Source organism: Bos indicus, chromosome 29 (genome assembly GCF_029378745.1).
Source record: "Bos indicus isolate NIAB-ARS_2022 breed Sahiwal x Tharparkar chromosome 29, NIAB-ARS_B.indTharparkar_mat_pri_1.0, whole genome shotgun sequence".
Taxonomy (NCBI): domain Eukaryota; kingdom Metazoa; phylum Chordata; class Mammalia; order Artiodactyla; family Bovidae; genus Bos; species Bos indicus.
The window spans coordinates 40,606,631-40,629,997 of NC_091788.1; the positions used below are offsets into that span (position 1 = coordinate 40,606,631).

Genomic DNA, 23,367 nt, shown 5'->3' on the forward strand with positions numbered 1-23,367 from the left:
CGCACAGGGCTGCTATAAAGATGAAATTAAAGTAGGCGATACCTATGAACTGCTCACTACTGTACCTGGCATGTAGGAAACGCTATGTAAGAATTTTTTTTAATAACTGGTGGTAGAATAATGGCTGGCGCCATCTCCAGGCCCAGCCCAGCATGACTGTAGGTGTGGCCCCCAGTAAGTGGGGCTGCTTCTTTTCATCCTCTTCCCTGAACTCTGTGCCCAAGCCCCAGAGTGCTGGTTTGTGAGGCACCATGGATGCTTGTGGGCTTCCCTGGTGGCTCAGATGGTAAAGAATCTGCCTGCAATGCAGGAGACCCAGGTTCCATCCCTAGGCCAGGAAGATCCCCTAGAGAAGGAAATGGCAACCCACTCCGGTATCCTTGCCTGGAAAATTCCACGGACAGAGGAGCCTGGTGGGCTACAGTCCATGGGGTTGCAAAGTCAGACACGACTGAATGAGTAACACATGGATGCTCGTGTGTGTGGAGAGGACACCGCAGGGAGGTCTGGCTTCAAAGCCTGACTTGGCCCCTCGCTCAGTAGGCCCCTCGGAACCTCAGTTTCCCCATCTGTGACATGAAAACAGTCCTACCTACCCACAGGCTCCTAGTGAGGGGAGTAGGAGGCACCTCCCCGGGTCCTTCAAGGCTGCCCTGGTTGTGGGGGGTGGCGCTGCAGGAAAGGTGCTCATGAGCCTGAGACCCTGGTTGGGGGCGGTGCGGCGTCGGGTGGGAGTAGAGACAGCAGCGTCCCCGCCACTGCCCCAACGCGGGCCTCACCAGGCACCTGTTTCGTCCCAGGGCTTGGGCGTGTGAGGACCCATTTCTTGCCGAAATCCGTCCCCAGCCCTGGGCAGGCTCGCCTCTGCCTTCTGCTCCGGCACAGCTGACGTGTGAAAAGCAACAGCTTTCGGGCCCCGGACTCCGGTTGCGCACACCCGGGCCCAGGCGGGCGGCCCCCGCGGCCCCCGGCTCAGGCGTGTTCACTCTCTGTTGCCTCCCTCGCTGCCCTCCCCCGCCCCTCGCCTCTTGGAGCCCAGCTTCTGCGGGACCCTCACACCTGGGAGGCAGAGGGACTCCAAGGGCAAGCAGGAATCAGACCGAGGGGCAGAGACATTGTTTCCTTTGAAGTAACTCCAGGAGGCTGCTTTGAAATCCCAGCCCTGCATCCTGATGAGGCTGGAGTAAGGGGACACATAAAGTTTCTAGCTCTGGGCCGCAGCCCACGCACCTGCAGGCAGCCCGTGGAACAGCCTCTTCTCGGCCTCAGTTCTCATCTGGGAATGGGGTGGATGCTCACAGTCTCTCCCTAGTGGTGGGACCAGGAGTCTGGAACCAGAGGAGGACCCAGAGAGTGGGTTGTGGTCCCCAAGACCCTGGCGCCTCCCTCCACCAGGTGGGGGAACATGAGTAGCCCGCTCCCAGGGTTCAGAAACGCATTTAATTGGATCCTGCTCCTCTGAAGTGGCGATTAAGACACGGGCTGTGGAACTAGGCTATGTGACCCGGGGCAAATCACTTCATCTGTAAAATACGGTAATAGCAGTGCCTCCAATGAGGACTGAGTGAGTTATGTGCACAGAGGGCTTAGAGGAGGCCCAAGACTCGATAGGCAACTGACAAATGCTGGAGGGCGCAGAAGGGCTGAGTCCCCAACTCGCGCTGGGCGGAGCTCTCCTGCATCACCCGGAACCGCCCCGCAACCTCGGGAGATGATTGGTTACTGCGTGCCGCGCCCCTCCCTCTGTGGGTACTCCCCGTTTAAGTCTCACAAGCCAGCAGGGAGGTTAACGAGCTCCCCAACAAGCCACACAGCTGACCAGTAGTGGCCGTGCCAGGATTCCACCACCCCTGGAGCCCGTGCTCTGCACAGAGATAAAGAGGGCAGGAGGCGTCTGCCAGCCCACATAGGCCAGAGGGCGGCCCCTGGTGAGCCTGCCCCAGCTGGGACTGAGCCTCTGGGGGCCAGCACTCGCCCTGCAGGCTGCCCGGGGGCCCAACCTCCCTTAGGTCAGTCCTCCAAGTCAGATGACCGCCCTTCAAGACTAGTCAAGCTCCAGCAGCCAACACAGACAGACCCAGAGGGCCTATAGGAGGCAGCAGGTCCCTTTCACCGTTTTGGGAGCATCTTCTCTAAGCCCTGTCGCGTGGGGGCATCCCATTCATTATGGGAATGGGAGTCCTGGGCCCTCCCCTCAGAGCCCCGAGGAATACAACACCTCACAGAGTGCTGAAAGAGGCCTTGCATGCATGTGCATGCTCAGTCGTGTCCAACTTTTTGTGACCCCATGGACTGTAGCCCACCAGGCTCCTCTGTCCGTGAAATTTTCCAGGCAAGAGTACTAGAGCCAGTTGCCATGCCCTTCTCCAGGGGATCTTCCCGACCCAGGGATCAAACCCACGTCTTCTGCATCAGCTGCATTGGCAGGTGGATTCTTTACCACTGTGCCACCTGGGAAGCCCTAAAGATTGCATACAGACTACCCAATTTCCCTTTTCACTTTGGCTACCAGGTAGCATGGAGGCTAATGCTAGTTTTACATGCAGCTCCTATGATGGGCTTTATGTCTTGTACATGTACGATGATTTCCCCAGTCTTCTATTTTAATTTACTTAGTTTTTGTTCTCAAGTTTGTTTTTAAATTTATATTCCACCTTTTCATTGTTTGGGGATTCCTATATAGGCACATGCAGCCTTGGATGCAAATAAATGTTAACAAATACAAAAACATCAGCCTCCCCTTAGTCCAGGCTCCTCATTCTTCAGAAGAGGTAACTGAGGTCTGGAGGGGTGGTGACTTTCTGTCCTGGGGATGTTGCCCTTGGTCTGGGACTGGCAGCTCTGTAATGTAGCTGGACCTGGCCCGGTCACCAGCCTCAACCAGCAGGCTGTTCAGGACCCAGGGAAGGTGGGCTTGGGGCTAAGTTCTCCTCCTCTCCTTTGCCAGCTGAGCTGCAGAGCCGCGGGGACCCCACCCGCCGGGCAGTGGAGAGCTAGCCACCGATGAGTCTGCTTGAAACTGCTCAAGTGATTGATGCCTTCTTGCGGGTTGATCTCCAGCAAGGGAGCTCATGTGGATTTTGCCGCTTCCGAGAGGGTTCTGTATCCAGAATGTGAGAGAGGATCTCAGCCCAGGCTCCCTGGGGCAACACTCTACTAATGGGAGCTGCCCCTGGGCAGCTCTCAGGAGTTGGAGAAGGCGTGTGCTGTGAGGCAGGGAAGGGCCGGGCTGGCTCAGAGACTCTGGCTGCATGTCCAGCTCCCGCTGGGAGGGACATAATGGGAAAGCTGGGAGCCTCTGGTGCCTTCCTGAACTTGCTTCCTCACCCATAAATGGGGGCCCCAGGACTGTTTCCAGGATCTCTTCTAAGCCTGACATTCCTGCAGTGGGTGTGGGCTTTGGATGGCAGGAGGAAGGACCCAAGTCTCTTGCCTGCCCAGCCTCCTGCTCCTCAGAAGGTATGGGGCAGGGTCTCTGAGCCTCAGCCTCCTCATTTTCAATGAAAATATTAGCAGAAGAGCCACATTCGCTGAGCATCTATGACAGGTGCTGGCTTAAGTGTATGTGACTCATTTAACGGGTAGTTGCTGTTCTTAGCCCCATTTTAGAAGTAAGGAATCATGGCACAGAGAGGTTAAGTAACTTGTCCACCGTCACACAGCCATGACGTGCAGAGCCAGGACCCAGACCGATGTGCAGTGAGAGCGAGGCTGTCACCCTGCATCGCTGCTGTGAGGATGGCAGGCTATTCATCTGGGACTCAAAACGTGGAAGGTGCTCAGCTGATATCAGATGTATCCTAGTGGCCTGGACCTGGCTGTCATCCCTTCCTTCAGGCTCAACTTCCAGCCCATCCTTGGGCCCAGATGCTCAAGGCCACCTCTGCCAGGCAGGAAATCTCATGGGCTGACCTAGAGGCTGCTGGACGGGCCTCCCACAGCACATCATTCTGTCCCCTGTGGTTGAGCCTGACTCTGGTGCCCCGGCCCCAATGCAGGCTAGTGAGGTGATGTCTCACCTCCCACCAGCTCGAGCTGGAATTCTCCTTGCCTTCATCCTTCCCCTGGGAGCTCTCAGCACCCCATCAGCTGGGACCCACTGCTGAGGGGCACTTCTCCCTGAAGCCTGCTCCCAGGGCCCAGCCCAAGGGGACCTTTGGGTCAGGGGATGAGGCCCAGCTCGGGTGCTCTAAATAGCAGCCCCCCAAAGCCCATGGCAGGGCAGGGGACCCTGTTAGGACTCATGTCAGCTCAGTCCAGCCCTTTCTGATCAGCTGGAGCCAATCAGAGGCATCCAGCAACACCTGCCCAGACCCTGGCACCTGTTACAGGTCACCCTGCCAGGAAGCCCCCGGAAGCCCTGTTGATACGATTCCCCACCCACCTGTGAGTGGAGCCTGGGCTCTGCCAGGACCCGTGCAGACCTCTGTGACCTTGTCCCAGCCCGCTCTCGCCGCAGCCCTCTGGGGGACCGGGGTTGTCCCCCTTTTGCAGCTGGAGAAACTGAAGCCCTAGAATAGTTAAGACAGCCAGAGGAGAGGGTGGTCCTCTGAGAGCGATTGGGGTGAGGGCGCTGGGGAGGGACCTTTCCTCCAAAGTGAAGGATTTGAGCTAAGAGGGGCAGGAGTCATGTCTCCTACCCTTATGGCAGCTGCTTCAGAAGGATGGAGCAGTGGTTTGGAGGGGCTGGGGCTGCCCAGGGGGAGAGGGGCTGTGTTTATACTCCAGGGGCAAGAGAAGCGGGGGTGTGATGTGAAGGAGAGCAGTGCTGCCTGGCCAACCCCCATCCCCACCCTCCGGGACTCTCCATTGAGCAGGACCGGGATGGGCAACAAGGAATCAGCAAGTGTAAGCCAGTGTACCAGGGTATTGAGATGAGGGGTTCCCATAAGGGAGCGCAGCCTGTTCTGCATGAGAAGGGGTGGGGGGTGCTGTCAGGGAGGGTTTCAAAGAGGGCTGCTTTCCGTTGGCTTACAAAGATGAGTAGGATTTTGCCTGCCAGAGGAACTAGGATAAACAAAGCACAGATTCCAATGAGGTGTTTTTAAGGGAGCAGCAAGTTTAGGGGTTGGGAAAGGAGGGTGAGAGAGTGTGAGGGGGCACTGGAGTGCCTCCCCAGCCAGAAGGCAGCCCTGTGCCTGTCTGTGCCTCGGATTCCTAGGGGTTGGGGAGTGACTTCCTGCTTCAGGACTCAGAGAGGGCAAGGCCCCTGCCCAAGGCTGCACAGCCTGCCTGCCAGCTGCTGTGGCCCTTAGGTGCTGCCTGATAGGCTTGGACTTTATCCTGCAGACCCCTGGAGCCATGGACGGTATTTAAAGTAGGGATCAGCCTGTGCATTTTAGAAAAACAGTTTTGCATTTTTAGAAAGAGGAACTCCGAGGATGGTTCATACTTAAATCAAAGGCCTGAATCCCCATCAAGGAAACTGGGCTTTGTGAGTGGAGGAAGAAGGGGCCTCGGAGCGCCACTCAGGTCATTCCACCCACGTGTGGGGAGCATCCTGGGCATTCACACCTGCCTGGGTGGTGGAGGGGGTGTCCAGCCAGGGGCATGGGAGGCACCCAGCAATGCTTCTGTTCTGCCGCCGCTGAAGGGGGCACCTCCCCTCCCCTGGAAGTGCCGCTGGTCTGGATGCCCCCTGCCCCATTGAGGCCCCTGTGCCCTGGGGGAGGAGAGCCAGAGGAGATGCTTTGCGGCCTCCTCAGACCAGGAAGTAGCCTCTGCCCTCCCCCATCCTGAGACATTTCCTCCAGATGAAATCACATCCCCAGCAGGGGAACAGGCCCCCATTGTGAAGGGCTGGGGTCTCGAGAGAAAGGGCGTCTTTCAGGCCCTTAAAAATAGCAGTCCTGAGATTTATGAATCCGCATGGAGTAGCGGGGCCCATCCTTACCACCACCCCCCCAGCAGCAGCACAGGCCCTGTCATCAACACCCCCCCACCATGACCTGGTGGTGACCAGCTGGAGAATCCGCTAGCCCAGGCAGGGGAGGCACAGCTCGTCCACCCGGTTCACACGCTGTCTTGCTAAGACCGCCGCTGGCTTCGTTCAGTGCTGCCAAGGCCTCTTGTATGGTCCGCAGGTCCTTAGCAGGTGGGGACCATCGACATTTTACAGATGGGAAAACTGAGGCACAACTAGTAAGTCATACCGTGAGTGGGTGATGGAGCCGGGGTTGGGAGCCAGGCGGTGCTGGACCTGGGATTCTGCAGTGGCGAGCTGGCCCGGGAGGTTGCGGGGTGTGGCCCCCAGACCTGTTACCGGGCACCCCAGCGCAGTCAGCCCGCAGCCGCCCTGCCATGTGACCTAGGTGGGACTGGCACTGACCACGGCCATTAGCTGGGCGCCCCCCCCCCCCCCCCCGTCAAGCTTGGGGGGCAGAGGCTGCCACTGGTCGTATCACTACAGGGGTCTTGACAGATCTTCAGCCCCCTCTGCAGGGGTGCCAGGCTCCCCACCCCGCCCCCTTCTACCTGAGAGCTGGGAAGGTGGGGCCGCGTGTGAGGTTATTAGGTGATAACGTGTGAGTTGAGGGAGTTTTAGCCATTCTAGACTCTAAGAGGTGAAGGGGTGGGAGAGGAGGCGGTTGGGAAGGGTTCACTGGGTGTACCCCTGAAAGCGAGATGTCCTGGGCTCCCGGCAGGGCAGCCCGTGCCCGCCAGCCTCTCTGGGACAGCCCTCCCCTTCCTCTGCCGGGGTCTGGCCTGCTGAGAGCAGCTGCTGCACCTGCTGGGACTTCGCAGTGGTTCCACGTGTGTGAGGGACCCCCCAATCCCAGCCCTACGTGGCTCCTCACCCTCCAGGGGCCACCTGGCGTCTGGGAGGGGCTGGCGGCTGCCATCCCAGCTGTTGGCAGCTCCGTCCTCCCCAGCCCGCCGCTGCCCACGGCGTCCCTGCCCCTCCCACCCTGCCCCTCCGGTCCTTCCAACCGAAGCCAGAGGCGGTCAGCCCCTCGTCACCGACAGGGGACTGGAAGCCCCGGCCTCCCGCGGTCCCAGACCCTCCGCCCCCGGACGCCCCGCCACGCAGCTCCGGGCTCTCCATCCTTCTCCCGCTTCCCAGAATCCGCGCTCCGACTCCTCCTTGGAGAGAGTGGGATGATGTCACTTCCTGAGGGTGGGGGGAGGAGTAGGCACGACCCCGGCAGGCTAGCACACCCGCCCGCCCGCCCGCCGGGCCGCCACCTCGCTGGGAGCAGCCTGGCAGCGGCCGGATGAAGTGGCTGCACCCGGGAAAGGGCGACGGAGACTGGCCGGGCCGGATGTGCTGGGCCGGCCACCTGGCCCCACACCCCCCGGCCCACCCTGAGAGCCGTGCCCACCAGCCGGGGAGACTTGGCCACTTGCCGAGTGATGCTGGTCTCCACGGACGCTCTTCTTCCCTGGAGCCTTCACCGGGGAGAGGAGGACTTGCCGCCCACCAGGGACCAGGTGCCATGTAAGCCTCTGCCAGCCTGGGGGCAGCAGCCCACCAGCGCCCAGCCTCCAGTCGCTGGGGTTTCTCTGTTGAGTTGAGTGTGGGGCTACCCTGAGTCCCTCCCCGGTGTCTCCCCACCGGCCCCCTGTGGGGAGCCAGTGGCCCGCGCCACTGCCCTGGTTCCTGGGGCTCTTGGGAGGGGGGGACCGGACTCCTGGGCCCTTCTCCCCAAGCTTCCCTGCGGCTAATTTGAATTCAGCTACTTCAGAGAGTTGGGATCCGGGCAGTAGAGACTGCATGGCTCAGGGGGAGCGTGAAGGGTGGAGGGTGGCTGCCAGGAGGATGAGATACCCCCAGGGCTTGCCCACTGCCCTTCTAGCAGAGAAGCTGGGCACCCCAGCCACATTCCTGACACCTCCCCCCAACCCTGCCCCGTCTCAACCAGGTCCTTCCCTACCAAGGGGCGTCGCTGTCTGATGGGTAGAAAATCAGGTCATAGAGTGTCCTCCCAGCATTCCAGCAAAGCCCAAAACGGAAGACCTCATCCAACAGATATTTACTGAGCACCTACTATGTGCTGGGTGCTCCCATCCTCCGTGTGTGCCAGCCCCACACTTGTGCTCACCCCCCACCTTCCCCAGCGCCTTCAGCCTTCCATCTCCCTGGTTCAGCTCATGCCGGGAGACAGGCTCAGGCTTGGGCTGGGAAATCCCGACCCCACACCAAGGACTGCAGGCACTGGATATGTGGGTAGGGGTCCCCTGATCCCATGGAGGAGGATAGGAATAAGCCCAGGTCTTTAGTGGAGCTAAGCAGTTCCTGTTGGGGCAACCCCAGGCTGAGCCGATCTCAAGGGGTCTGTGCCACTCTTGGGGACAGGCAAGTCCTCAGGGGTTAGACTGAAGCCAGTGTCTAGCTACTGCAGTTTTTGATACTGGCTCCAGGGGGATGGATATGGTGGGAGGTGGGTCCTGCCCAGGGATGGGACTGAAGCTCTGGGGATGTCGGACTGGAGAATGTCCCTGCTGCTGGGCCTACCTGGCCATAAGCATGGTGGCCCTGGATGTGGCCGTGGCCCGGGCAGCCTGGGGGTCCTCTGCTCTGTTTCAGGAGGTGAGCGCCAGGCCCGCTGAGCCTCCGCAGAGCCGCCAGCCATGCCCGGGATCGTGGTGTTCCGGCGGCGCTGGTCTGTGGGCAGCGATGACCTCGTCCTGCCAGCCATCTTCCTCTTCCTGCTGCATACCACCTGGTGAGTCTCCGGGCCATGCACAGGCCGGCGGGGTGGGGGTGGGGCATCACAGGCCTGGGGGAGGCCTTCTGACCCTCTGTCCTGACCCTGTCCCAGGAGTCAGTGCTGAAACATCCACCCCCTTTAGGGCAATACCCGCGCGGAGCCCAGAGACCCTGCCTGGCCACTCTAGGAGCTGACCTAGCCTTGGGCTCCCTTGTCCCACTGCCTTGTCCCTGGGCGCCTGTGTCCTCAGAGGGCCCCGCTGCCTGATGGATGGTGGTCCCCTGCCCAGATCAGTGAAGCCCTCCACCCTGGAGTCCAGGCTGGGCGGGGCCACCTAGCCCTCTCCTGTGCGCATTCCCCCAGGTTTGTGATCCTGTCCGTGGTGCTCTTCGGCCTGGTCTACAACCCGGACGAGGCCTGCTCCCTGAACCTGGTGGACCACGGCCGCGGCTACCTGGGCATTTTGCTGAGCTGCATGATCGCCGAGATGGCCATCATCTGGCTGAGCATGCGCGGCGGCATCCTCTACACAGAGCCCCGCGAATCCATGCAGTACGTGCTCTACGTGCGCCTGGGTAAGGGCCACCCGCCGTGGGCGGGGGGCTACTCCGGCCCTCCCCCTCTCGCCCCCCTCCTGTGCCCAACATTTATTCGGCCAGCACCGGGGGCCAGCAGCGAACAGTCAGACTCCCTGCCCCCACTTCTGGACCAGGGGTGGGCAGACTGCAGCCTGAGGGCCAAATCCTGCCTACTGTCTGTTTTTTTTAAATAAAGTTTTATTGGAACCCAGCCACACTCATTCATTTAGTACTTACCGCCTCTGGCTGCTTCTGCACAACCATGGCAGAGCTGAATCGTTGTGATGGAGAGTATGACCCACAAAGTCTAAAATATTTATTCTCTGGCCCTTTACGGAAAAAGCTTGCCAACCCCTGTTCTGTCTAGGCTGTGTGTGTCTCTTCAGCTGCTTTGTGATCCTTCCCCAAACAGCCCCTCCTGCCCATCCTGGGGAGGCCCCTCAGGAGCCTAGACCAGCTCCCTAAGGACCCACCTGTCTCCTCCTCCTGGACTCATGTTCAGCTGCCTCCCCCGGTCACTCCTGCTGGACACTCTTGTGCTCCTGTGGCCTCAGCTTAGCCCTCTTCCTGTGTTAACTCAGGGAGGAGCCCTTTGTTGGTCTCATTTTGCAGGTGAAGAATCTGGGACCCAGGGAGGTTAATTAGCTCCCTTAAGGTCACACAGCTAACAAGTATGCAGGTGTCAGAGATTTGAACCCAGATTGTCAGACTCCAAAGCCTGGACTCTTGGCTGCCACATGGGGCTGCCTGTGAAGCTGGGGCTTCCAGTGCTGTCCCCGGGGTGGGGGGGTGGCGTCTGTTCTCTTCCCTGCTCCCCACACCCAACCCCATGTCAGCCCTGGGCTCAGCCCTGGACAGGGTGCCTTGGGCAGCTGGTTCGCCCCTTTCCTCTTTTTGCCTCAAGTGCTAGAGGCTGCCTCCCCGGGAATAGCTATTTCCATGAAATGAACACCCTGTCCCCCAGTTCTCACAGCCCTGAACCATGGACCTCATCACTCTCATTTTACAGTGGAGGAAATGGGGGCTCAGAGATTAGGTAACTTGCCTAAGATACAGTATTAGTCGCTTAGTCGTGTCCAACTCTTTGCAACCCCATGGAATGTAGTCTGTCAGGCTCCTCTGTCCATGGGATTCTCCAGGCAAGAATACTGGAGTGGGTTGCCATTTCCTCCTTCAGGGGATCTTCCCAACCCAGGGATCAAACCTAGGTCTCCTGCATTGCAGGTGGATTCTTTACCATTGAGCCACCAGGGAAGCCCCATGTCTGATTCCAAAGTTCACAGATACAATTCTAATTCCTGAAAGAGCAGGGAAATGCCTCTTCATCATCTGCCTTTGCAGTCACCTTCTCAAAGAGGTGTCAGGGCCTGAGGGCACGCAAACCAGAGCAGGGGATGGGATGGCCACACTCCCTGGGCTTCTGCATCTCAAGGCCTGAGACGGGGGTGGTGGGTGGTTTGCTGCTGAGGAGCCGGGCCCAGGTTCCAGGGCCTCCCCGTCCTTCAGCCGGGACCCTGCTCTGCTTGCAGCCATCCTGGTAATCGAGTTCATCTATGCCATCGTGGGCATCGTCTGGCTCACCCAGTACTACACCTCCTGCAACGACCTCACTGCCAAGAACGTCACGCTCGGTATGTTGGTCAGGCCTGGGGTGGCAGGGCCAGGCCAGGTTAGAGAGGGCAGTCCCGGGGTGGAGGGGACACTGCATCCTTAACCCTGGGTTGGGGGCTTCCCCGATGGCTCAGTGGTAAAAGAATCCACCTGCCACTGCAGAAGACAAGGGTTCAATCCCTGGGTCAGGAGGATCTCTTGGAGAAGGAAATGGCAGCCCACTCCATTATTTTTGCCTGGGAAATCCCATGGACAGAGGATCCTGGCTATAGTCCATGGGGTCTCAAAGAGTCAAATGTGACTGAGTGACTGAGCACTCATGCAACCCTGAGGTGGAAGGGACACGGCCAGCCCTAACTCTAACCCTGAGATCAGGGGTCGGGGGGCCAGGTTAAAGGGTAGTAAGCTAGATACCTTGAGGAGGAAACAGTTTCTGTGAGCTTGGCTGATGGATTGGCTGGGCGAGGCTGTAGCCTTCATCCTGAGGTCCACTGTCCCCGCCTTGGGGGGCCCTGGTCTGGGGGCACACAGCAGCAGGCACAGAGCTGACCAGGGCTCTGGAAACCCACATAGCCGTCTGCTCTGTGCCAAGGATGGGCCTGGCGGGGGGGTGGGGGGGTGGTCACAGCTCAGCCAAGGGACGGCCAGGTAGCCGGAGGCTGGGGCTGGGGCCTTTGGAGTCTGACTGTAGGGCCCCAGAAGCATTTTGAGGTAGGGAGGCCCCAGCGCCCCTTTCTTCAGGGTCAGAGAGGTGTCCCCAGTGCCATGCCCCTTGGCTTCCCACCGCTCCTCCGCAGGGATGGTCGTCTGCAACTGGGTGGTCATCCTGAGTGTGTGCATCACGGTCCTCTGCGTCTTCGACCCCACGGGCCGCACCTTCGTCAAGCTGAGGGCCACCAAGAGGCGGCAGCGCAACCTGCGGACCTACAACCTGCGGTCAGTGGCCAGGCGGGGGTGGGACTCGCTGACCCCGGGCAGGCAGAGGCCGGCCCCGGGCCTCCCTCACTGCATCTCCACCTGCGTGAGCCCCAGGTGCTGGCCCAAGGCTTCCTGGTCTGTAAAGTGGGAACGCGATCATTCCTGCCTCGTGCAGCTGCCGGGATGTTTATCAGAGTGGTGAACACTGGCGCTCACGGGAGCTTCGTGCTCAGATCATCTTCAGGACTAAAAACATGGGAGTAATAATAGGAAGCACTCAGACAAGTGAGCCCAGAAGTGCACGTATTAACTTACAGTAACTCCCTGAGGTCGCTGTTGGTGTCATCCCCATAATACAGAGGAGGAAACGGGGGCACAGAGAGGTTATGTGACTTGCCTGAGGTAGCGCAGCTGGCCAACAGTGGAGCTGGGTCAAGCTCAGTCAGTCTGGCCTTAGAGCCCTGGCTCTTAACCACTAGGCGAGGCTGCCTCTAGGATTAAGGGGGCTGCAGGAGGTTAACCAAGGCAGGCTTCTTGCCAGGGGGAGTGTTTTTCACAGTGTTTTGGAGAAGGAGGGAGGCAGAGAAAATGAGGCAGGGCGTCCAGGACGGTCACAGAGTTCCTGTTTATTGAAAGAAAAAGAGCAGAAGGGCTCTCAGGGTAGGCCCCAGTGGCTCCCGCTCATTGAGCTTCTGTCCGGGGTTAGGCCCTGCACTTCCACCAGCAGTCCTTTTCATCCTTTGGCCAACTCTGGTGTGGCTGTGAGACCCATTCTACAGATGAGCGGTCCGAGTCCCAGGGAGGGCAGGCCACGTGCCCCGAGTCAGGTTGGTGGGGGAGTGAAGCTGCCACTCCACCCCCAGCCCAGGGCAGCAGGGGTGGGAGCCCTCACCCAGGGGAGCGGGCTGCCTGGGCCCCCACCCCACCCTCCCACGCCCCTCCGTCCAGCCCCCCTGGGCCCTCCACGTCAGCTGGGCCCTGCAACCAGAGCCACACCCACGCCTGGACTGGCCACCTCCCAGCCCCAAATGCCAGGTTTGGGAGCTAAGGCCCCAGAGCCCGTTGTTCCTCCCGGTGGCGCAGCTGGCCACCACCGCCTGTCCCATTTTGCTCATTCCGAGCACGTGCCCCCACCTGACCTGGTTTCTGGGCTCCTGGGGCCCTGGCGGGGGGGGGGGGCGGCGAGGAAATTCCCCTCCCCTACTCTGGATAATTGCCTTTGGGGCCCAGGGCAGCCAATGCCTTTAAGGTGGAGGTGGTTGGTGGTGGCTGTCATCTGAATTAGTAAGTCTTCTAGCGGTTCTGGGCCCTGTGCGGGTTGTAAAAGGCCTCAAGTTCCTAGACCCCCACCTGTTGCGGATTCTCCAGCTCTTGGATGGGCTGGAGAGGGCAGCCCAGTCCATGACTGGGTTACTGTGACCACCTCTCCGGCTCTTCCCCCTGGCCCCCTCACTCTGCTCTTGGACCAACAGAAAGTTTTTCTTAACAAGGACGTTTTTCAAGCCTGCTGACCCTTCATCTGCTTCCAGGTTTGGCTTTGTGCACAAGCCATGCTGATCCACACCGTTGGGTTATTTTAGTTTCTGGGAGTTAGGGAGCTGCTCAAGTCCTGGGCCCTTTCTCCTTCCGGCGAAATCTGGAAGGGTTTGGGATGGGTTCTTCTCACCACTGCTCCTTGGGAGCCTGACCTTGGATCTCTGCTGGAGTGTCTGCCCTCCTTTCGCTTTAGTGAGCCCCAGGGCAGAGGTGTGCCAGGTCCATGAACTTTCGGTCCAGACAGAATGTCCCTCCCCGTATCTTGGTCTCTGTAGCCCAACAGATGTATTAGGCCAAACATGTCATTGGCTCCATCTGCCCCCTGGTGGGCATAAAGTGTACTGCAGTAGAGTATACAGGACTTCATCTGCCAGAGGGAAGGGAGGAAATTGTCTTTGAATGTTTGACAGCCAGTTTGGTTAGAAAGAGTTAAAGAACGCGATGCTCTGGGTACTCAGCTTAGCCGACATGCTGTCCCTTCATCCAGCCCCCAGTAGAGGGGGACGTTGGCTTAGGATATGAGGCTGCCCAAGTCCCTTAGAGCTGGCAGGTTCCGGAAACAGCAAGCCCCTTGCCCTGTTTCCTAACCCACTCCTGTCGCCCTGATGGCCCTGTGGCTTCCCCTGTCCTTGCGGCCCGTAGCGCTGTGGCACCAGGATTGGGAGCAGGAAGCGGCTGTTAGCTGCAGAGAGGAGGCGGAGGCAGCGACCGCCTGGCCTGTCACTGCTGATGGATGCTAAGTGCCTTGCAGGCATCCAGGGTCATTCAGAGCCTGCCCCTCCTGACCACCCAGCACCAGGCTCTGAAAGGGCTGGCGGGGAGGGCGCATGTCACGAAAGCCAGCCAGCCCCTCTTGCTCAGTCTGGAAATGTACATTTTTAATGTTGGATCTGTGATCTTTATGCTCAAAGCACACACTGACCTCTGGACACTCAGCGTTGGAAGGGTCTCTGTGGATAACTGGCCAATCAATCACTCTTGCTTTGAGTGCAGACTCCTGGGTGTCCTGCCTCCCCATCAGAGCAGCCATACCCACTGGGGCTGGGGGTGGAGGTGGGGGAATGGAGAGGAGCCAGCCATGCAGATGAAGGGCAGGGCCCTCTCCCCTGTAATATAACGGATCTAAGGCGCTGCAGCATGCTGAACCTCATTCAGCCCCTTAAGCTTCCCCAAGTACAGAGATGAGAGAAGTTCTTTCTGAGAGGGGAACAGGTCTGGCCAGCAGGTCTGCTCCCAATGTGGAATAAATCGGCAGGGAGGCCCAGCACTCTGCCGCCAGCTCCCAGGGCCCTTGGTTGGAGCCTTTGGCGTGGGCTTCAGGGCAGCCCCAGTTCGGGCTCCCAGCTCCGAAGCCCCCGGGTGTGCTGGCGTCCTTGTGTCAGAAGCTGGAAGCACAGGCCCCGGCCTCGGCCAGCAGGAGCCCCTCAGGGAGAGCCCTGCAGGCTGACAGCTCGCTGGCCCCGTGGCTTTGATCCGGCCCAGGCCTGTTGTCCCCCCAGACCCTCCTGCCGGGGAGCCCTTTGCCAGGGCCCTGAGAACAGGCTGCCCTGTTTCTGTAATGTCTGGGCCCAGCTCTTCTGGTCCAGCCCTCTGACCTCACACATACCAACTCTCCCCCACTGCAGGCACCGCTTAGAAGAGGGTCAGGCCACCAGCTGGTCACGCCGGCTCAAAGTGTTCCTCTGCTGCACTCGGACGAAGGACTCCCAGTCAGTAAGTACTGGGAAGTCGCCGCCCTGGGGCTCGGGTCCTTGGCTCTGCCGGGTGGGGCGGGGCCGGGCTTTGAGCAGGACAGGAGGTGACAGCCTGCTCCTCAGAGGACCTGTTGTCATTCACCACCCGACTCCCTCCTGCATGTGAAACAGCCCTTCCCTTCCTTTGTCAGGGGACAGAAAAATGGGAAGACCTTTTATTGACCCCCTTGGAACTTAGAGATGAGTCTAGGAGAAGAGGTACTCAAGTATCAGGGCGACCTGAAGACAAAGAAAAGCCAGCAGCATCTCACCAGCTGCAAGGGCTTCCCTGGTGGCTCATCAGTAAAGAATCTGCCTGCCAATGCAGGGGACATGGGTTCGATCCCTGGGTTGGGAAGATCCCCTGAGGCGGGTATGGCAACCCACTCCAGTATTCTTGCCTGGAGAATCCCATGGACAGGGGAGCCTGGTGGGGTACAGTCCATGGGGTCGCCAGACTAAACCACAACCAGCTGCAAGTCCTTCTGTAAGATCAGCTGCCGTGCGGTCAGTGCGGCCCTGGCCAGGCACCGTCAGCCCTCCGCACCCACTAGGGCGCTGCAGAAGGAAGGTGGGTCAGCAGTGGGTGGCCCCTGGGTGGGGGAGGGGAGGCAGGGCCCTGGGGAGCCCTCCGTGGAGCCCCGCCCCCTCCAGTGCTGGCAGGGTCCTTAGGGATCATCTAGCCCCACCCCTCATTTTGCAGATCAGGCAACTGAGGCCCAGAGAGGTGGAGTGACTTGCTCAGCGTCCCACAGCTAGGTAGTGGCAGAGCCAGTGAGGTCAGGAGACCACTCCTGCCTGAGCCAGACAGCCAGTGCCCTCCATGGAAGCCACCGGAAAAGCCTCCAGTGGCTCCTACCCACCCGCAGCCCCTGCTGAGCCATAGAGTGAGTAATCAAGTGTAAGAAAGCCCCTCCCACCCCCGGAGGTTCCCTGGTGGGTGGGAAGCACCCCCACGGGGCTCTCTGCGGGGGTCTCATCCAGGGCACATCCACCCCTCCTGGCAGGCAGATTAGGGGCTGGTGTTGGACTGGGAAAAGGCAGGGGGTTCCCCAGAAGCTGGGTCCCACCAGACACTGATGGTGATCAGGTCAGGTCAGGTCAGGTCCCGCCCAGAGTTTTGATCAGCTCACACTATGTTGCTCAAACATTTGCACTGGATGCCAGGATTTAAAAATCGGGGGCGTTTGTGTCGAGTTCAGTATTTCTAGATTCGGCCCTTGCATTAGGCGCTTGAGTTTGCAGCCCTTGATTTTTCTTCTCTCACAAGTGCCGGATACTCAGGGGCGAAACCCAGCAGGAGAAAGCCGGTTGCCATGAGTCTGTTCCCACCACAGCCTCTCCTGACAGGTTAGGGAAGAGGTTCCAGGCTTCCACTTGTCGGGAGGCAGAGAGGACTCTGCACAGGGCTGGCAGGGTTGCCTCTGTCCGCACGACCTCCTCCCAACCCCCGGCCCCAAGCACGGGTGTCCTGAGGACAGAGCTTGCAGGGCAGCTGGGGGCCAGGGGCCCTGCATCACACACCCCTTCTCCAGACACATGGTGGGGGTCCCTGAGCCTCCAGTTGTGGGCAGAAATGGGAGGGGGCCTGAGATCCTGGGCTCCAAAGGGCCTTTAGCGGGGCCATTCAGGGTCACAGCTGGAGGGAGGTGGGAAGAAACAGCATGGGAAAAAAGCAGCCAGGAGCTCATTTGGCTCCTCTGCTGGAGAGAAGGGCGGAAGGAGAAACAGGCCGAGCCTGCAGGCCTTGGTTCCTAGTCCTGGAGCAGGAAATGGCTCGGGGGTGTCAGGCCAGTGCCTGAGTGCCAAAGGAGTGCCAAGGACAGGAGGGGGGGTGGGGGAGCAGGGCCGGAGAAGGGTCCCTGCGGACGCCCATCCCCGGACATTCACGCCCGGCCTCTGTCCTCTCTCCTGCTCCCTGCCACCGCCCCCCGCCGCCTCCCTGGACCATGTAGGATGCCTACTCGGAAATCGCCTACCTCTTTGCCGAGTTTTTCCGAGACCTGGACATTGTGCCGTCGGACATCATCGCCGGCCTGGTGCTGCTCCGGCAGCGGCAGCGGGCCAAGCGCAATGCCGTGCTGGACGAGGTGAGCCCACGCGCGGGTCACGTCCCCACACTGCCCTCCACTGAGGCCGTCCCTGCCGCCCCCGGGTTCCACACTCCCCTCCCTTCCCCAGCTCACCCTCAGCTAGCCACCCAGGGCCCCTGCTAGAGCTGCTTCCCTCTGCAGGGCCCAGAGGCTGTCTCCACCCATCTACCATCTAATCACAGGGGCCCCATGACCCACCCAGCTCTGTGCTTGGGCATCCGCGCTTGCCTCATCACCTGCCCCCCTGCAACTCGCCAGTCCTAACTGGGGTCTCTGTGCATATCATATAAATTATGTTTGCTCCTGGCCTGGGCCGGCTCCCTCGCCCGGCATGGATGGTTTGGGTGGAAGGGAAACAACTGGAAATATGAGGAGACCTCGGATTTGGAAAGTGGGCCAGGTCGTGGAAGAGCTAGAAACCACACACCTCTTTGGGCTCTCAGGGCCTTGGGAGGCAGACAGAGTGCAGAGCCAGGGCCTGGACCCCTTTCTCGGCCGTGCGGCTGGGCCCGGGGCAGCCACCCTCACGTGCCTGTCTTCCAGGCCAACAACGACATCCTGGCCTTCCTGTCTGGCATGCCGGTGACCAGAAACACCAAGTACCTCGACCTCAAGAACTCGGTGAGTCAGGACCACCCCCAGCGCGCGCTGGTCCCTCTCTCCCTCTGCTGGGCTTACCCGAGCAGACCACCTGCCCGCGGCCCTTGAGGCGCTGGCTGCACCTGCTCCGCTCTGGGTCCCGCCTCAGTTCTCCAAGCAGCCCCCTTCCTCCCAAACACACTCTGACCTGCCCCCTCCACATTGCTTTGGTTCTACAGGCAAACCCCTTGAATTGGCTCCACTGAGCTCAGAATGTTTGGCCCTGGCCTCCTGAGATTGTCAAGTACTTCCAGGAGCTGAGCTGCTGTTATTCTTGCCATGGTTGTTATTGTTATAAAAGGCAGCAAGACGTAGCACTTGGTTTCCAAGGTTTTTTTTTGAGTAGCAGGAGCTCTTCTTAAGCGCCTTTAGTAGAAAATCTGGCGTTGTGTGTCCCAGTGAAGGAAGGGCTGGTCGTAGGCTAGGGAAGCCCCTCACCCAGGGCTGGAACTGCAGCCAGAGAGCAGACCCTGTGCTGGGAGCAAACAGATTTAATGTGCGGCTCCCCACCGGGGGCTGTGACCTTGAGTGAGTCCCTGACCCCACTGAGACTATTCCTGCAGCAGAAGCGGTGCTGGGCCTGCCTTCCACCCAGAGCCCTGGTGGGGAGGGGATGAGTGAACACTGGTGCCCGTCAGGACAGCTGGTTAGAAAGGATTCGGCCTTCACATCTGACTCCCCTGGAAACGCCGGTTCTCCATCGCGCCACCACCGCGGTCCCCCGCCGGCCCCACCCCACTCTGCAAAGCGGGCGGGCGTTTGCATCCCTTCTCCAAACAGCCCATCCATAGCAGGCCCCCCGGGTGCCCGTCCCCGCCTCCCTCGGGGATGCCCGCCAGGCTCGCTCTCCCCTGCGGAGGAGCGGGGCGGGGGTGGAGCCTCCGAGCCCCCAGGTGCTAGCGCCCCGCCCTCCGGCATGAGCCAGAGGTTAATTTCCTCCTCCTGCGCCTTCCTGAAGAGCAGACCAAGCGGCCCCGGGATGGTTCCACCCCTCTGGGCCCTGATTAAGGTGCTGCTTATTTCACTTCACGAGATGACTAATCACCGTCTTTAACTTTTACAAGGTGACTAATTCCCTCTAAGTGCAGGAGTCCCCCAGCGCCTGGGGCGCCCGGGACTGGGGAGAAGCGGCTTCCTTGAGACACGTGTGCCTCCTGCCTGCCTCCCTGGGCAGACTGGCTGATAACAGAAGCCACCGGCCTCAGACACCGGCTTTCAAACCGGCGCCTTTCTCAGAACGATCCCAACTGCCCCAGACGCCCTTGAGTCAAGCCAGGGTCTCCCTGAGTGCGGAGCAGGGCGGGGATGATTGGTCTGGCCCCCAGCGTGTCTGCATCTCCAGGGCCGGCCCTGCTGCTCCTGGCCTGGGCATCCTGCTCCAGAGGGGAGGGTCCAGGCCTCTCGGGGTTCAATTGCCCTTCCCGGGGACTGATGGCCAAGGTGGGTGATTGTGGCGCTCACCTCCCCCTCTCTTCCCTTCTTGGGAAACCGGCAAGGAAATCGATCCAGTGCTCTGAGTGTTTTTCTGTCCCCAAATCATTAATTCTGAGATTGGAGCAACAGGACAGGTCTCGGGAGGTTTCGTGCCCTGGTTGCACGCAGATAATTAGGGAAATGGAATTATCATCTGGAGGCACGTTCCCTCCTCCACGCAGGGTGGGGGTAGCCGTGGTCTGCAGCCTGTGGGGAGGGCAGCTCCCACCTCCATCGCCTCTATGGAGGGGAGCCCGTGGGCGCCGAGGCTACAGGCAGGAAGGGCAGGAAGTGACCCTCCTCTGCCTCTTCTCTTCCAGCACGAGATGCTCCGCTATAAGGAAGTCTGCTATTACATGCTCTTTGCCCTGGCTGCCTATGGCTGGCCCATGTACCTGATGCGGAAACCCGCCTGCGGCCTCTGCCAGCTGGCCCGGTCCTGCTCGTGAGTACCCCGGCCCCTCCTGGATCCCCGCCTATGGCGAGTGCAGAAGGGCTGAGGTCACAATGCCGCGCCAGCCCATGGTGGGGCAGGGCCTGCCACCGTGCCCGCTGCAGCCCATGCTGCTGCTCCTCTGCACCATCTCTGGGCCAGGACCTTTTTGGTTCTGCGTTATCCTGGCTGGGGTTTTGGAATCACACTTTGTGGGTTTGAACCCATACTTTGTCACTTTCAGAGTCAGGCATGCTGCTCCTCTGCACCATCTCTGGGCCAGGACCTTTCTGGTTCTGTGTTATCCTGGCTGGGGTTTTGGAATCACACTTTGTGGGTTGAACCCATACTTTGTCACTTTCAGAGTCAGGCAAGTCAGCACACCTCTGCAAGCCTCAGTTTGCTTATCTGTGAAATGGGGATTGAAACACATACCTCCTGGAGCTGTTCTGAGAGGCTGAAATGAACCCAGCATCTGGCTGGCATGCCACTTCCTTCCCCCTACCCCCCATCTCCCTCCCCACCCCTCTTGACCACTCCCCTCTGCCCACACCCTCCCTTCCCCCAACTTCCCTCCTGTGCTCTGCCTTTCTGGAAGAAAGGCCTTTCTGGGTAGAGGCCCAATCCAAAGAAGCCTCTGGAAAGGCAGCAAGAAGGCCCTTTGTGAACGGCTCCAATCCTCTTCACAAGGAATTGGCAAGACCTCAGCTGGGTGCCGCCCTCGGCCAACTGCGGGGGGCGGCCGGAGTGGACTCTGCCTTCCTAAGTGGGCCAGAGGAGGGCTCAGCTCCGTGAGGGCCCCTCCCCTTCTCTGGCATCTCCACCTTCTGCCCAAGCCTGACAGAAGGAGGATGGTTGCCGAGGTTCCCTGTTTCAGACAGGCTGGCATGTTGGGCGGGCAGCTTCTGTCCACCACACCCCTTCCCTCAGGGCCCATGGCAGCCACCCCCTCCTTCAGTGTCCTTTCCCCAGAAAGCCGGGGGGCTCTCTGGGTCATCGTCACCATCCCCCAGTGACTGATAGAGCCGACCAGGGTACCCCACGCCCCTCCCTGTCTCTGCCAGCCCACAGACAGCATCCTTGGAGCCCCTGTGGCCACTGAGAGGTCCTCGGAATGAGCCCGGCTCCAGGGGTCCTGAGACCTGGGCTCCCACAGCCCTGCTCCATTACTCACTGGCAGGGCAGGGACGTCATTTGCACAGGCAGGCCTCTCCTGCTGGGGCAGGATCCGGGACGGGGGTGGCGGGGGGGGCGGTGTCCCTGGCGGTCTGGGCATCTGAGGAGCTCTGCCAACAGGGGCAAGGCTGCATTCATATCAGCTTGTCAGAGCTGCCAGAAGAGGCAGCAGAAAGACCTCAGACCCGGGAGGGCCCAGCTGGGTCCCTGCTGAGAAGAGCCGAGTGCTGGAAGGTGGAGAAGAGGCGGGCCTGAACTCCCAGCCTACAGCCCAGAGGGTCAGGCTCCCTTCTCCGAGCCCAGCCTGTCCGCAGCAGCCCAGGTTCCCAGCACGGGCTAGATGAAGGACTACCCACCTGCCTCAGGCCGAGGCCTGTCATCTGGAGTGGTTTTCCCAAACCATGCAGAGCATGGCAAGCCAGGCCTGCGTATGCACCCCCCAACCCTGGGGACACCCCCATTCAGCCCCAGCCCTGCCCTGGACGTGTGGTGGTTGGTCTCCTGTGGGCAGGAGAGGCCCTGACAAAGGCCAAGCAACTGCTCAGGGCTCCCACGGCCTCTGAGCCCCTCAGCACCCAGCCTCCTCTAGGCGGGAGTGCTGGCCTCAAAGGTGCCATGGGCCCTTCCCTCCCAGGCTGCTGGCCCTGCCGCTCTTGTGGTTCCCCAGGCCCCCAGATCACTGACTCGGGGGCTGCCCTCTCTGGTGCGTACCGTGTGCCAGGCTCTTTCTGCATCTTGGGCCTCTGATCTCACCCCAACCTTGTGAAGTAGCTATTGGCGCCTGTCCCCCCAGGGCATCGCAGTCAGGAAGGGCCACCAGAGCAAGGATTCCAGCCAGGGTCTCTGTCTCCCCAGGCCACGCTGTGGCCGTCACATGCTCGGTGCTGGAGGGCCAGGCTGAAGTTGGAGAGGGCTGATAGCTGCCTGAAAACGAGAGCCTGGCCCACAGACCTAGAGCTGTGTCCACTTGGGCCAGCAGTGGCAGGGGAGAGGGGAGGGGTCTCACGGAGTAAATGGAGGTGGTTGCCCACCCCAGGCCCAGTCGCTTCCAAGACGTGGCTTGACCCTGGGTTTTCCCATGGAGGCCTCTTTCCATTGGGAGGTCTGCATCAGTCCCTCAGGGGCTGCTGCAGAAAAGACAGACCTCTCCGTATCACCTAAATCTAGGATTCTTAGTAAAATCTTAGCCATCAAATCAGGAAAGCAGACGGTGGCTGCAGCCATGACATCAAAAACACTTGCTTCTTGGAAGAAAAGCTATGACAAACCTAGACAGCATATTAAAAAGTAGAGACGTTACTTTGCCAACAAAGGTCCATCTAGTCAAAGCTATGGTTTTTCCAGTAGTCTTGTGTGGATGTGAGCGTTGGACCATAAAAAAGGTTGAGCACTGAAGAATTGATGCTTTTGAACTGTGGTGTTGGAGAAGACTCTGGAGAGTCCCTTGGACTGCAAGGAGATCAAACCAGTCAATCCTAAAGGAAATCAACCCTGACTATTCAGTGGAAGGACTGATGCTGAAGCTCCAATACTTTGGCCACCTGATACAAAGAGCCAACTCATTAGAGAAGACCTTGACGCTGGGCAGGATTGAAGGCAGGAGAAGTGGACGACAGAGGATGAGATGGTTGGATGGCATCACCAACTTGATGGACATGAGTTTGAGCAAGTTCCAGGAGATGGTGAAGGACAGGGAAGCCTGGCATGCTGCAGTCCATGGGGTCACAAAGAGTCAGACACAACTGAGCGACTGAACAGCAATAGGAAAGCAGGCAGATTTGGGTCACATGCTTTCTGGGTCCCTGAGCCCCATATGTTGGGCACTAGCTCCCTCTGGTGGCACAAGGGGTAACTGCACCCAGGCTGGGTGCCCTGCTCAGCAGCTCACCCATTCATTTTGGGGGAGCCTACTGTGTTTTGGGCAATGCCAAAGAATGTTCAAACTATCCCACTATTGCATTTATTTCACATGCTACCAAGGTAATGCTCAAAAACATTCAAACTGGGCTTCAACAGTGTGTAAACTGAGAAATTCCAGATGTACAAGCTAGATTTGAAAGGGCAGAGGAACCAGAGATCAAATTGCCAACATCTTCTGGATCATAGAAAAAGCAAGAGAATCCCCCCAAAAATTTACTTCTGCTTCATTGACTACACTAAAGCCTTTGATTATGTGGATAATCTGTGGAAAATTCTTCAAGAGATGTGAATACCAGACCACCCTACCTGCCTCCTAAGAAACCTGTATGCAGGTCAAGAAGCAACAGTTAGAACCGGACATGGAACAATGGACTGGTTCCAGATTTGGAAAGGAGTATGTCAAGGCTATGTATTGTCACCCTGTTTATTTAACTTATATGCTGAGTACATCATGCAAAATGCCGGGCTGGGTGAAGTGCAAGCTGGAATCAAGATTGCCAGGAGAAATATCAGTAACCTCAGATATGCAAATGATACCACCCTTATGGCACAAAGCAAAGAGGAACTAAAGGGCCTATTGTTGAAGGTTAAAGAGGAGGGTGGAAA

General features: G+C 59.4%; 1 protein-coding gene across 2 annotated transcripts in view; it reads left to right on the forward strand.

Moving 5' to 3' along the window:
• The window catches only part of DAGLA (diacylglycerol lipase alpha), a 66,501-nt gene that overhangs the window by 29,146 nt on the left and 13,988 nt on the right, over positions 1 to 23,367 (forward strand). The window contains exons 1-9 of one of the 2 annotated variants that reach the window (XM_070782950.1): positions 6,369 to 7,438; positions 8,528 to 8,666; positions 9,015 to 9,226; positions 10,759 to 10,860; positions 11,638 to 11,776; positions 14,920 to 15,007; positions 16,983 to 17,117; positions 17,664 to 17,741; positions 19,553 to 19,677. In XM_070782950.1, coding sequence (XP_070639051.1) covers positions 8,572 to 8,666; positions 9,015 to 9,226; positions 10,759 to 10,860; positions 11,638 to 11,776; positions 14,920 to 15,007; positions 16,983 to 17,117; positions 17,664 to 17,741; positions 19,553 to 19,677 — 974 coding nt within the window. In that variant the 5' untranslated portion in view covers positions 6,369 to 7,438; positions 8,528 to 8,571. Of the gene's footprint in view, positions 1 to 6,368; positions 7,439 to 8,527; positions 8,667 to 9,014; positions 9,227 to 10,758; positions 10,861 to 11,637; positions 11,777 to 14,919; positions 15,008 to 16,982; positions 17,118 to 17,663; positions 17,742 to 19,552; positions 19,678 to 23,367 lie in introns of those variants that run through there. The other variant, XM_019955113.2, reaches the window with a different exon arrangement.